This window comes from Oncorhynchus mykiss, chromosome 29, assembly GCF_057628025.1.
Source record: "Oncorhynchus mykiss isolate SJ-2025 chromosome 29, ASM5762802v1, whole genome shotgun sequence".
Taxonomy (NCBI): domain Eukaryota; kingdom Metazoa; phylum Chordata; class Actinopteri; order Salmoniformes; family Salmonidae; genus Oncorhynchus; species Oncorhynchus mykiss.
The window spans coordinates 39,601,130-39,614,833 of record NC_143050.1 but is presented as its reverse complement, the minus strand read 5'-3'; the positions used below and the strand labels follow the sequence as shown (position 1 = coordinate 39,614,833).

The 13,704-nt window shown below is 43.6% G+C and overlaps 1 protein-coding gene across 1 annotated transcript; it reads left to right on the top strand.

The window, feature by feature from the left end:
• Window positions 1–264: 264 nt before the first annotated feature.
• Window positions 265–12,500, top strand: LOC149970447 (uncharacterized). Its single transcript, XM_090227365.1, has 3 exons — window positions 265–512; window positions 11,834–12,072; window positions 12,187–12,500. Exons 1-3 carry the CDS (start codon window positions 467–469, stop codon window positions 12,307–12,309), a joined length of 408 nt encoding a protein of 135 aa, XP_090083491.1. The 5' UTR covers window positions 265–466; the 3' UTR covers window positions 12,310–12,500.
• The last annotated feature ends 1,204 nt before the right edge of the window (window positions 12,501–13,704 follow it).

Below are 13,704 nucleotides of genomic sequence, written 5' to 3'. Positions count from 1 at the left end.
ACGACTTCACAGGAGACCTGTTTGAACATAAACATGTGAACTTTGATGTGCCTTAATCAAACTTTTATGTCATCTGTAAATATGAATAAAAGTGTTAAATTACGGGCCCAGTTGGTTTAGCCACAGAAAAAGTGAGCAACCTTCCCACTAGCCATGATTGATCTGGACATGCCGAGAGATGAGTTTGGATTGGTCTGCCATATAGCACGCGTCTGTCTATTGGAGCTGGTCAGTATGTCTAGGTAATCGTGTCAAATGCAGCTTTTTTAAAATGTATTGCATAGTAAACCTGCATAAACAAAGCCAACAGCTAGCTGACGTTAGCTGGCTGGCTTGCTAGCTAACATTATGTATATGCTCTCCACTTTCTGGAGGACCGAGCTTTGAAATCAGTGGAATTCGAGTATAATAGATAAGGAGATGGGGAAAACACCAGTCTGGATTACATGTCAAACTAAGGGCAACCATGCATGGCATCAGACAGGAGACGTGTCCAACCATGATCTATAATGGTAAGATAGTCTAGCTAGCTGCATTTTCAGACATTATCCATTTCCAAATTTAACAAAGTGGTTTAGTTTCAAGTGTACTGTTCGCTAGCTAACATTAGCTGGCTGGGTAATTAGCTAACGTTATGTGTATGATCTTATTCTTCGTATCTTGGACACGTTTGCTTGACTAGTTATAGCTATAGAACCTGGTTGGTTAACTACCTACAGATTCATGCAGGGTAGTAACGTCAAGAGTTGTGATTATGGTCCATTGTTTAGTTAGCTAGCTACATGTCTTAAAGACTCCACTCTAATTTTGACATAGTATTTTCATTTCAAGTTAAACTGTACTGTTAGCTAGCTAGCTGGCTGGCTCGCTAACTAATGTTACATCATGTGTTGGGAATCATTGTTTACCTAGGTAGCTATCTAGCTACATTTCGTAACAAAAGACTCTCGTCTTCGTGTGCCAGAGCGCAGATTAACTGATGAATTCTTGAACGCTCAAAACCCCAAAATATTTCCAGTGTCAGTAAACTTAGGCAACAAAGCATAATTCAGTTGTTGAAAACTGCACAGTTACAGTCACCAGCGCTCTGGATAATGTGAAAACTGCCTAACCAGCTCTGCAAGGGCGAGTAAAATCATCAGAGTGGGGTGTTCTCTCATTATGTGTCTGGAAGTATCTCGCCAATGTTAGCCATTTAGCTTGGGTGCTTGACTGTCCAAGTTTTCGGGAAAAACCCTACTTTGTGTCCAGTGAACGACAATCTGACAGCACAGTTGCAGTCACCAACGCTCTGGATAACATACCAGCCTAACCAGCTCTGCTGGGTCGAGAAATGTTCAGTGAGCTGTTCTCTCTCTCTTAGATGTCTGTAAGTAGCTGGCAAGTTAGTACAGAACACTCGGATCAACCCTTAAAGAGATGGCTGGGACTAAGTCTTAAGAGGGTGTGAACAATGCTGAATGGGTGTAGACAAAGAAGAGTTCTCCAATAGTGGTAGCAAAACATTGAAAGACAGTTTTCTCAAAAGTGAGTTTACAAGTTGATCAACTTTCAAAGCAGAATTAGTTTCCCAATGTTTCCTCAAATGCAGTGTATGATATACCATTTTGTAGCTCTGTTATTCAATGTAAAAAAGAGATTAAAATGTTGCTACATACAGTTGGTGAGTCACAACTGTGAATCACAGGTGACCTGCACATTGACAGAATGGACACCTTTTCTGTTGACAAAGTTGAATTCGTTCAATGATGGTGGTGCAGTCAATTGCTCCAATGACATTGGGAAATCCAGCTATGGTATTGAAATCGCCTTTCACTCTGGCCTGTTGCACAGCAGTGTACGGAAACTGCATGTATTGTGAGGTCAATGAAATAATGCCATGAAGGACTGCAGGCAATATTCGGTTCATGGTTGTGAAATGCCAGAACAATCCGCAATCTCCTGTTGGAATGTTCCAGTGGCCACAAATCCCAGGGTGGAGAGTACTTGGGTATGCACTGGGATGGCATTGGTGCATCTTGTCTCCCTTTCTAATACTGGAGAGAGTTGGTTGCAGAGATACAATAAAATATGCCTTGGAAAACAAAATCTAATAAGCCAAGCGTTGCTCTCAGCAAAAAAATCTGCATGCTCATTGAAAACACTGCGTAATGCAGCTTGTGCCAGGTCCTCCAGCAATGCAAGATTTGCCATTTTTGACAAGCCACAATGCCTCAGTATTTCCTTTTATATTATTTAACTAAATTGCCTCCAACCTTACATTCCACTCTCTAATTTACTTTATTATTCAATTAGGCTTAAATGGGTTCATGTTTATCAGTTCGATAGCACCCTAAGAAAACTATTAGTAAAATAAATACACAAATAAACTATTCATGTTTTATCTTCATAGTTTATGATGTGGTTCAGTACTGTATATGTCACGTTCGTCATAACGAGGAGACCAAGGCGCAGCGTGATAAGAATACATACTACTTTTAATGAAGAATAAACACTGTACAAACTATACAAAACAACAAAACGAACGTGAAGATATGTGACACGAGTCCTGACAGGCAACTACACATAGACATCAACCCACGAAATACCCAAGGAATATGGCTACCTAAATATGGTCCCCAATCAGAGACAACGATAAACAGCTGCCTCTGATTGGGAACTAATCTAGGCCACCATAGACATATAAACAACTAGATATACAACCACCCCTAGGCAATACAAACACTAGACAAACCACCCTCGTCAAACCCTGACCTTACAAAGATAACTAAGGTCAGGGCGTGACAGTACCCCCCCCCCCCCCCCCCCCACCCCAAAGGTGCGGACTCCAGGCAGCAAACCTAAATCTATATGGGAGGGTCTGGGTGGCCATCTAACCTCAGTGCTCCGGTTCTGGATGCCGCCCCCCCTTCTTTACATTGAGTCCTCGTTGTAGGCCCCGGGCTGGGGACCCTTGCTGCGTGGATCATCTCTGGATGTTCTGGACTGGGGACCGTTGCTGGAGACCCCGGACAGGGAACCTTCGCTGGAGACCCCGGGCTGGGGCCCGTCATTGGAGGTTCCGGGCTGTGGCCCGTCGTTGGAGGTTCCGGGCTGTGACCCGTCGTTGGAGGTTCCGGACTGTGGCCCATCGCCGGAAGCTCTGGACTGGGCACCGTCGCCGGAAGCTCTGGACTGGGCACCGTCGCCGGAAGCTCTGGACTGGGCACCGTCGCCGGAAGCTCTGGACTGCCGAGGCGCACTGTAGGCCTGGTGCGTGGTGCCGGAACTGGTGGTACCGGGCTGAGGACATGCACCTCAGGGCGAGTGCGGGGAGGAGGAAAGGGGTGTACTGGACCCTGGAGGCGCACTCGAAGTCTGGTGCGTGGTGTCGGCACTGGTGGTACTGGGCTGGTGACACACACCTCAGGGCGAGTGCGGGGAGGAGGAATAGGACGTACTGGACTGTGGAGACGTACTGGCGGTCTGGAGTGTAGAGCTGACACAACCCGTCCTGGCTGGATGTTTATTTTTGCCCTACAAATGCAGGGCGCAGGCACAGGACGTACTGGGCTGTGTAGACTCACCGGAGACACAGTGTGCAAAGCCGGCGCAGGATATCCTGGTCCAAGGAGGTACACTGGAGACCAGGGGAGCTGAGCCGGCACCCTCCTTCCTGGCTGGTTGCCCATTCTAGCCCGGCCAATGCAATGAGCTGGAATAGAGCACACCGGGCTAGAGTAGCGCACTGGAGACACGGTGCCTGACCAGTAACACGCTCCCCACAGAAAGCACGAGGAGTAGGCTCAGGTCTCCGAGCCGACTCATGCAATCTCCTCTCGTGCCGCCCCCAAAACATCTCTTGGGGCTGCCTCTCTGGCTTCCGTGCTAGCCGTGTACCCTCATATCGTTGCCGGTCCTCCCTTGCTATCTCCACCTGTCTCCATGGTAGGCGAGCCTCTCCTGCATGTATTTCCTCCCACGTCCAGGATCCTTTACCGTCCAGTATTTCGTCCCATGTCCATGCTTTCTGCTCCATCAAACACTGCACCTCCTTTTCACGCTGCGTTATTCTGTCACGTTCGTCAGAAAGAGGAGACTAAGGCGCAGCGTGATAAGAATATACTTATTTTAATTAATGAAGAATGAACAAACTATACAAATAACAAAACGAACGTGAAGCTATGCGACACGAGTACTGACAGGCAACTACACATAGACATCAACCCACGAAATACCCAAGGAATATGGCTACCTAAATATGGTCCCCAATCAGAGACAATGATAAACAGCTGCCTCTGATTGGGAACCAATCTAGTCAACCATAGACATATAAACACTTAGATATACAACAACCCCTAGACATACAAAAAACCCTAGACAATACAAAAACTACACAAACCACCCTCGTCACACCCTGACCTAACCAAAATAATAAAGATAACTAAGGTCAGGGTGTGACAGTATGTCAACCCTTTCTCCATTTGGTGGATGGTATTTCATTAGCAGTATGACTTTCCTACTACACGGTGCTGTGCATACGCAAGGTCATAGGTGTGCTTAAATTTACACACATTCTCAAGTATAAGTACAAATTGATAAGTCCCACACTTTGCTTAGAAATGATCGCACACATGGTTTCCGAACAATTATGTTCACACGTAACATTGATTAATGAGGGCCCTGGAGAAGGGTGCCAGCATTGAAGGTCCCCAAAAACACAGTGGTATTCATCATCCAAGACTCTTCTTAGAGCTGGCCGCCCGGCCAAACTGAGCAATCGTGGGAGAAGGGCCCTGATCAAGAACCAGATGGTCACTCTCACAGAGCTCCTGAGTTCTTCTGTGGAGATGGGAGAACCTTCCAGAAGGAAAAGCATCTCTGCAGCACTAAACCAATCAGGCCTTTATGGTAGTGGCCAGATGGAAGCCACTCCTCAGTAAAAGGCACATGACAGCCCTGGAGTATGCCAAAAGGCACCTAAAGGACTTTCAGACCATGAGAAACAATGGCCTGAATGCAAAGAGTCATGTCTGGAGGAAACCTGGCACTATACCTAGAGTGAAGCATGGTGGAGGCAGCAGCATCATGATGTGGGGATGTTTTTTAGCGTGGGGGACTGGGAGACTAGTCAGGATCGAGGCAAAGATGAACGGCGCACAGAGAGTGAACGAAACAGTTCTGTAAGGTGAAAAAACAGAAAACAACTACCCACAAACACAGGTGGGAACAGGATACCTAAGTATGGTTCTCAATCAGAGACAACGATAGACAGCTGCCTCTGATTAGGAACCATACCAGGCCATACACAGAAATACAAAACATAGAACAAAAACATAGAATGCCCACCCCAACTCACACCCTGACCAAACCAAAAATAGAGACATAAAAAAGGAACTAAGGTCAGGACGTGACACACTGTATTGTGTCATAAAAATATGTTGCATCTTAGATTATATTTGCAGATTACGTAAACTAAGTTTATCTGTCTATCCCTACTGTAGAATAGATACTATATTGCACTCGCTTTTCAACAATAGAATGTAATGCAATGTAATGTACACTTGATGAAATACAGTTCATTCAAATCATTATCTCCTGAAAGTGCTTTAATCAGCAGTGTCTAACATAAATTAGAATAGTTGTTAATTAATCAGGCTTTATAATAATTGACTCTCTGATTGCGTCCTGTATGATGTCCTGTCTGTATGTACATGTAACTGAGGAATGTCCATAAGAGGAGGCAGATGAGAATATCTGCATTAAATATTAATTGTTTAACTCCCCTTGTAAGAAAGGCTATTTTGAGATCAAGGGGGAGGAGGGGGGAGGCGGTTAGAGAGAATCAGAGAAGATGGGAGCGGAGGTGGGGTAGAGAGAGCAAGACAGACACAGATGAAGAGAGAGATTGGGAGGTGGAGACAACAGAGATGGAAAAACGAGAGAGAGAAAAGATAGAAATTGTAACATCATAAACTAGGAGATTACAGAAGAGGTAGGTTGAGAGAAGACAGTAAGGGTAGAGTGTAAAAAAAGGGAGAGAAAAAAAATCAACACTCAGTCAGTGTCATGAGTCGAGGGGTCGTCCTCTCGGTCTTCCAATAGTTTTATCTTTATTACCTTTGAATTACAGTTGGAAGGAAAAGTTTCTCAACCCTTTGGAATTACCTGGATTTCTGCATAAATTGGTATTCAAATTTGATCTGATCTTCATCTAAGTCACAACAATAGACAAACAGTGTGCTTAAACTAATAACACAAAAATTATTGTTTTTCTCTTGTCTGTATTGAATACATCATTTAAATTGTTTGGAAAAAGCAGTTGAACCCATGGACAAATGACTTCACCAAAAGCTAATGGAGTCAGGAGTGTGGAGTTCAATCAATGAGATTGGAGCTGCCTTGTCCTATAAAAACACTCACAAAATTTGAGTTTACTATTTACAAGAAGCATTGTCCGATGTGAACCATGCCTCGAACAAATACATCTCAGAAGACCTAAGATTGTGAATTGTTGAATTGCATAAAGCTGGAAAGGGTTACAATAGTATCTCTAAAAGCCTTGATGTTCATCAGTTCACGGTAAGACACGTTGTCTATCAATGGAGAAAGGTCAGCACTATTGCTACTCTCCATAGGAGTGGCCATCCTGCAAAGATGACTGCAAGAGCACAGCGCAGAATGCTCAATGAGGTTAAGAAGAATCCTAGTGTCAGCTAAAGACTGGAACATGCTAACATCGCTGTTGATGAGTTTACTATACGTAAAACAATTAACAAGACTGGTGTTCATGGGAGGACACCACGAAAGAAGCCAAAGCTGTCCAAAATAAACATTGAAAATGTGCACTGGATGTTCCACAGCGCTACTGGCAAAATATTCTGGGGACAGATGAAACTACAGTGGGGTTGTTTGGAAGGAACACACAACACTATGTGTGGAGAAAAAAAAGGCACAGCACACACCCACACAAAACCTCACCCCAACTGTAAAGTTTGGTGGAGGGAGCTTCATAGTTTGGACATCATGGTTTATCATTGACGGAAAAATGAATTCCCAAGTTCATCAAGACATTTTTCAGGAGAATGTTAGGCTATCTGTCCGCCAATTGAAGTTCAACAGGACCACGAGCCAAAACACAGAGGTAAATCAACAACAGAATGGCTACAACAGAGGAAAATACGAGTCCTGACCTCAACCCGATTGAGATGCTGTGGCATGACCTCAAGAGAGCAGTTCACACAAGACATCCCAAAATTATTGCTGTTCTGAAACAGTTTTATGAAGAGGAATGGTCAAAAATTCCTTCTGACCATTGTGCAGGTCTGATCCACTACTACAGAACACGTTTGGTTGAGGTTATTGCTGCCAAAGGAGGGTCAACCAGTTATTAAATCCAAGGGTTCACATGCTTTTTCCAACCTACACTGTGAATGTAAAAAAAAAAAAGTAATATAGACAAGAAAAAAACATTTGTGTGTTATTAGTTTAAGCACACCGTTTGTCTATTGTTGTGACTTAGATGAAGATCAGATCAGATTTTATGACCAATTTATGCTGAAATCCAGGTATTTCCAAAGAACTCCCTGTTCTGGGCATGGTTTCCCAAAAAGTATCTTAAAGCTAAGTTCATCATTATAAACTTCATAGGAGCATTGTTACATCTCCAAGCTGTTTCCCAAAACCATTGTTGCACTTAAAAATGCTGATTATTTACCAACTGCCTCAGACCACTCATCGAACAACGATGTGTTTTTTCCCCTCCGCGTCAGTTTATACCCAAAAGATCTCCGCCAATCATAGAATCAAGATGTTTGTCTGTCTCTGACCGACAATTACAACAAAGTTCACTACAAATACAAAGTGCCAATGTCTTTGCAATTGTTGGTACAACAAGCGAAGGATAAAAATATGCATCATATGAATACCTTTTAATGCAGTTTAGGTTTAGAGCCTACCTACAGTATAGGCTACATAGGCCTGTACAGTATCTTTAAATGATATTGAAATTAATTTAATATTTGTTCAATGTAGTTTTATTTGAAAACTGTCAAATTTTTTGCCGTAATATAAACCCAGCAAAAAAGAAACGTCCTCTCACTTTCAACTGCGTTTATTTTCAGCAAACTTAACGTGTGTCAATATTTGTATGAACGCAACAAGATGCAACAACTGAGACATAAACTGAACAAGTTCCACAGACATGTGACTAACAGAAATGGAAAAATATGTCAGTGAAGAAAGGGGGGGGGGGGTCAAAATCAAAAGTAACAGTATCTGGTGTGGCCACCAGCTGCATTAGGTACTGCAGTGCATTTCCTCCTCATGGACTGCACCAGTGTTTGCCAGTTCTTGCTGTGAGATGTTACCCCACTCTTCCACCAAGGCACCTGCAAGTTCCCGGACATCTGGGGGGAATGGCCCTAGCCCTCATCCTCTGATCCAACAGCTCACAGACATGCTCAATGGGATTGAGATCCGGGCTCTTCGCTGGCCATGGCAGAACACTGACATTCCTGTCTTGCAGGAAATCACGCACAGAACGAGCAGTATGGCTGGTGGGTCATGTCAGGATGAGCCTGCAGGAAGGGTACAGTTTTCATAACTGTGACCTTAATTGCCTACCATCTGTCAGCTGTTTGTGTCTTAATGACCGTTCCACAGGTGCATGTTCATTAATTGTACAAGCATGGCAAACAGTGTTTAAACCCTTTACAATGAAGATCTGTGAAGTTATTTGGATATTTACTAATTATCTTTGAAAGACACGGTCCTGAAAAGGGGCCGTTTCTTTTTTTTGCTGAGTTTATAAACTTGAGTATTGAAACATCTCATATCAGACATGCATGTCATTGATACCACATAATGTTCTGAATCTGTCTAGTGCATATTCCTTTACTACTCCCACCTAACAGCTATATTCCCTTTCACCTCTCTCTACTGTACCTCCCCTCTTCCTCTCTCTCTCTCTACATGCCCCTTCCAAGCTTGCACTGCAAAGTGTAGAACAGGGCATCTAAACCATAAGAACCCATCTATGGACCCTGCATCCCCCCAATCCACATGCATCTCTGAATATTTCATTACAGCATATGCTGCCATAAAAAACATAAATATTTGATGTGCTCTGTGTCTCTCTCTCCTTCTCTCTGATACAGTATTTTGTATTCCCTGCGACACCGGCAGTGCTCTTTTCATGTCCTTACAGTCATCGCATTTGTGTCGTTCTGTTTGTGTAACAGGCCCTGACACTGGTGCAGCAAACACCTTAATCGAACAAGTTGTAACATTGTAGTAGGTGATGGAAGGATTATTTTTGCGTGTGTGTGCTTGTGTGCACGTGTAGGTTCATTCATGTGAGTGTTAGCAGGTGGCTAATTACCCAGACTGGCTGTGTTTTCTCTGTGTTTAATTGAAAGGATTGTTGGCTCTGCGGTGTGTCATAATTCTGTGTCGGCTCATTTTAACTACACCCTAAGTGCATTGATTAATTTCATCAGGAATTAGAGGCAAGGGATGGAAAAATAAAATGCATTTGCATAATAAAGGGTACCAACAGGAGAAATCCATTAGATTAGCAGGGATGAATAAAAGAGAGGTAGATGGGAGAGTAGAGTCTGAGTCAACAGGAAAAACAATTTAAACAATGTCACAGAAATGTCACAGAATTTGATTCCCTATGTGGGTAACGATACGGCTTTGACGTTGAACATGAATGGAAATATAATTAATATTCATCTTCGGAATAGCCCATATTACAGGTGTCTTGACTAAATAAAAATCCAAATCCCTTCAATCCACAAACTGCTTGTTACATTTCAGACATTACCAGATTAATTAAGTAATAATCCAGGTTAAAACTGGATTAACCAAACCTCATCCCTGGGAGATTCCAGAAACTGCCAACACCCTATATGCATAGAGACGCAGTCATATTCACATCTGTCCATATGTAGTGGTGGTGTGTTGCCCCATACACTACCAGTAAAATGTTTTAGAACACCTACTCATTCAAGAGTTTTTCTTTATTTTTTACTATTTTCTACATTGTATAATAATAGTGAAGACATCAAAACCATGAAATAACACATATGGAATCATGTAGTAAGCAAAAAGGTGTTGAACAAATCAAAATACATTTTTTACTTAAGATCCTTCAAATAGCCACACTTTGCCTTGATAACAGGTTTGCACACTCTTGGAATTATCTCAACCAGCTTCACCTGGAATGCTTTTTAAAAAGTCTTGAAGGAGTTCCCACATATGCTGAGCACTTGTTGGCTGCTTTTCCTTCATTCTGCGGTCAGACTCATCCCAAACCATCTCAATTTGGTAGAGGTTGGGTTATTGTGGAGGCCAGGTCATCTGATGCAGCACTCCGTCACTCTCCTTATTGTTAAAATAGCCCTCACACAGCGTGGAGGTGTTGAATTGTTGTCCTGTTGAAAAACAAATGATAGTCCCACTAAGCCCAAACCAGAAGGGTTGCGTATCGCTGCAGAACGTGGTGGTAGGCATGCTGGTTAAGTGTGCCTTGAATTCTAAATAAAATCAGTGTCACCGGCAAAGCACACCCACACCTCCTTCTCCATGCGTTATGGTGGGAAATACACATGCAGAGATCATCCATTCACCCACACTGCGGTTGGAACCAAAAATCTCAAATTTGGACTCCAGATCAGAGGACAAATTTCCACCAGTCTAATGTCCATTGCTCGTGTTTCTTGACCCAAGCAAGTCTCTTCCTATTATTGGTGTCCTTTAGTAGTGGTTTCTTTGCACGATTCATTCATGATGGCCTGATTCACGCAGTCTCCTCTGAACAGTTGATGTTGAGATGTGTCTTTTACTTGAACTCCTTGAAGCATTTATTTGGGCTGCAATTTCTGAGGCTGGTGACTAATGAACGTATCCTCTGCAGCAGAGGTAACTCTGGGTCTTCCATTCCTGTGGCGGTCCTCATTAGAGCCAGTATCATCATCGTGCTTTCTGGTTTTTGCGACAGCACTTGAAGAAACTTTCAAAGTTCTTTAAATTTTCCATATTGACTGATCGTCATGTCTTAAATTAATGATGGACTGTTGTTTCTTCGCTTATTTGAGCTGTTCTTTCCATAATATGGACTTGGTCTTGTACCAACAAACACGACCTGCAAAACCCCCTATCCCCTCCGAGAAACCATCTCCTCCTTCTAGCCATCCCCCAGTCCATGACTTTCTCTCCCAGCCTCTTACTGTCCCTGATTCTCCACTCACACCACCAACTGCCCTTGATCCTCCTACCATACACCCTACTGCCCCTGACTGTTCCACCCTGCTCCTTAGCAACCCAGATCCACCCCCCTCAGCCCTGCCCCTGATCCCACACAGCAGTAAACCAGCCAGCCTCAGTCCAGTACACTTAAAACTGCCTTCACCCCTCCCAGCATCCCCAAGACAGTACACCGTGCCAGCAGGCAGCCAAGAACCACCCAACACAAACGACCTGCTAGAGGTCATCAACATCTGCAAATAAATTATCAGACCTGGACCCCCTATCCCGCAATAACCCATCATCATGACCCTGACAACACAACTCCAAACAGAAGGACTTTCCTCTGACAGCTGTTCATTGTTGCCTCCCTGCTAGGGAATCCATCTATAAATGGCACAAGGTACACTCAGAAAACTGCCCGCAGGGAACACACCTATCAACTGTTTGTGAGTTTTCCATTGCCAGGTGGATCTGGGCCCTGTTTGTTCCCTCTGCCACCGCATCGCTCCTCCTCCAGACCGATGGACATACCCATCACCACCCCCCTAATCCATCTCCATCCCTTTCTCCCTTCCTCCTGCTACACTTGTCCCTCTCACAGAACCAGACCAGAACCAGGAACCATTCTTCATCAAGCCAGAGGAGGCGCTGAGGAAGGACCAAAGACTTAGACCTATGCCCAGAGCGAGCAGGCCACTAGGGAGTACCATAACTGACCTCATGGTCTTGGGCATCCAGGTACGATTGCTGGCTCCTCAGGTTGTCCTTCCTCCCTTCTGCAGACCCAGCACCAATCCAGATCCCATTTGTCAGCACCAGACCCCCAGACGAGACGTTGAGGTAGGCCCAGATCTTAACCAGGAGAGAGCAGGCTCTTGGGGAGTCCTACCACTGGGTCTGGGGCTTCCTTGTGTGCCGGATTGCTCCTCATGTTGTCCTTACTCCCCTCTACAGACCCAGATCCCTGTTCCTGGTTCCTGTTTGTCCCGGTCCGCAGCACCAGACCTAGCACCAACCCCTGGCGTTCAGTCCCGGTCCCAGCACGACTTCCAGTCCCGGCCCCAACAGAAATACTAACCCAGGTTTTCCTGGTCCCAGCCACAACACCAGCACAAACTCTGGACACCGCATCTACCAACCACAACTGTCACCTCTTTTCAACAACTTTCAGCCCAGACGCCGCCCCTCCCCAACACAAAGACACAGACACATTGTGGACTGACTGACAGATTTTTTTCCTGATTCCTTTTTAATCGATTGATTGACTTTGTTTTCTGGCTTTTTTTTGTTTACCTTATTTAAATTGATTTTAATTGTTTCTTATTTAGATTTTTTCTAAAAGATGGATTTAATTTCAACTTGAATATTTGAAACTGTATCAGTAAAAAAATGTAATAAATAAATTTACCTTTTACTAATTTACTGTAATCTAAAAACCTTTTCCTGGAATGAGGGCTGTTCTATATAAACTGGGCATCAGTTGGGTTCTTTAACACACCATGGTAATATGGTGGTCTTGATGAAGCGTTGGCACAGGGTAAAAAGGCTGACATTTCCAACAGAGGATATATAGTGGGATCCATAATTATTGCCACCTTTGATAAAGATAAGCAAAAAAGTCTATATAAAATAAATAATAAAAAGAATTCGTGAGGATGCGTCTTTCTCTGAAATGTTTTGAGATTGGAGAACACATTCCTCCATGCAGAACTTTCCAGCTCCTTGTTATCCTTTGTCTGCAGATGCACCACCTTATTTTACCGTAGGGAGATGGCGTTTTTCTGCATATGTTTCCATTTTTCGACGCCAAACCCACCACTCGTGCGCGTGGCCAAATAACTCTATTTTCATATCAACTGACCATAGCACCGCCTGGAGTTCGATAACCGACATTGGCACTTGGATTAGTACCGGTGCTTTGGTCAGATGACATGAAAATAGAGGTCTTTGGCCATGCACACCAGTGTCAAAATCCACAAAGAAATGGTTAACTGACCACAAAATCAACATTTTGAAATGGCCATCTCAGTCTCCGGACTTGAGGGCAGGCTATAAAGCGTAGATGAAGGTTATCTGATCTGGAAAGATTCTGTATAGAGGAATGGTCTAACATCCTTCCCAACATGTTCTCCAATCTCATAATACATTATAGAAAAAAGCTCAATGTTGTTATCCTTGCAACGGTAGGGTGCTGGAGTACTGAAAACAGGAGTGCCAATAACGTTGACCACTAAATCTATTTTTATGAGTAACTGTATTAGTATAAAATAATTTAATTTCCCAAAAATGTTAAGCATTCAATTTTGCTCAGTAATTGTTTTATTTATTTCATACAGTCATTTTTTAGCATCTTTATCAACGGGGCAAATAATTATGGACCTGACTATATTAGCACTTTCCTCACCATCCAGCACAGGATATCATTCAACTTTAATGCCACATTCTATATCAATTTGAAGCTCTCTGTGGAAC

Bases quoted from the DNA above. Each gene is read 5' to 3' on its own strand.
- LOC149970447 (XM_090227365.1), top strand. From the start codon at position 467: ATGCATGGCATCAGACAGGAGACGTGTCCAACCATGATCTATAATG. The intron at 513-11,833 runs GTAAGATAGTCT...TCCCTCTCACAG, and splicing joins TCCAACCATGATCTATAATG to AACCAGACCAGAACCAGGAA. The intron at 12,073-12,186 runs GTAGGCCCAGAT...TCCCCTCTACAG, and splicing joins CCCCCAGACGAGACGTTGAG to ACCCAGATCCCTGTTCCTGG.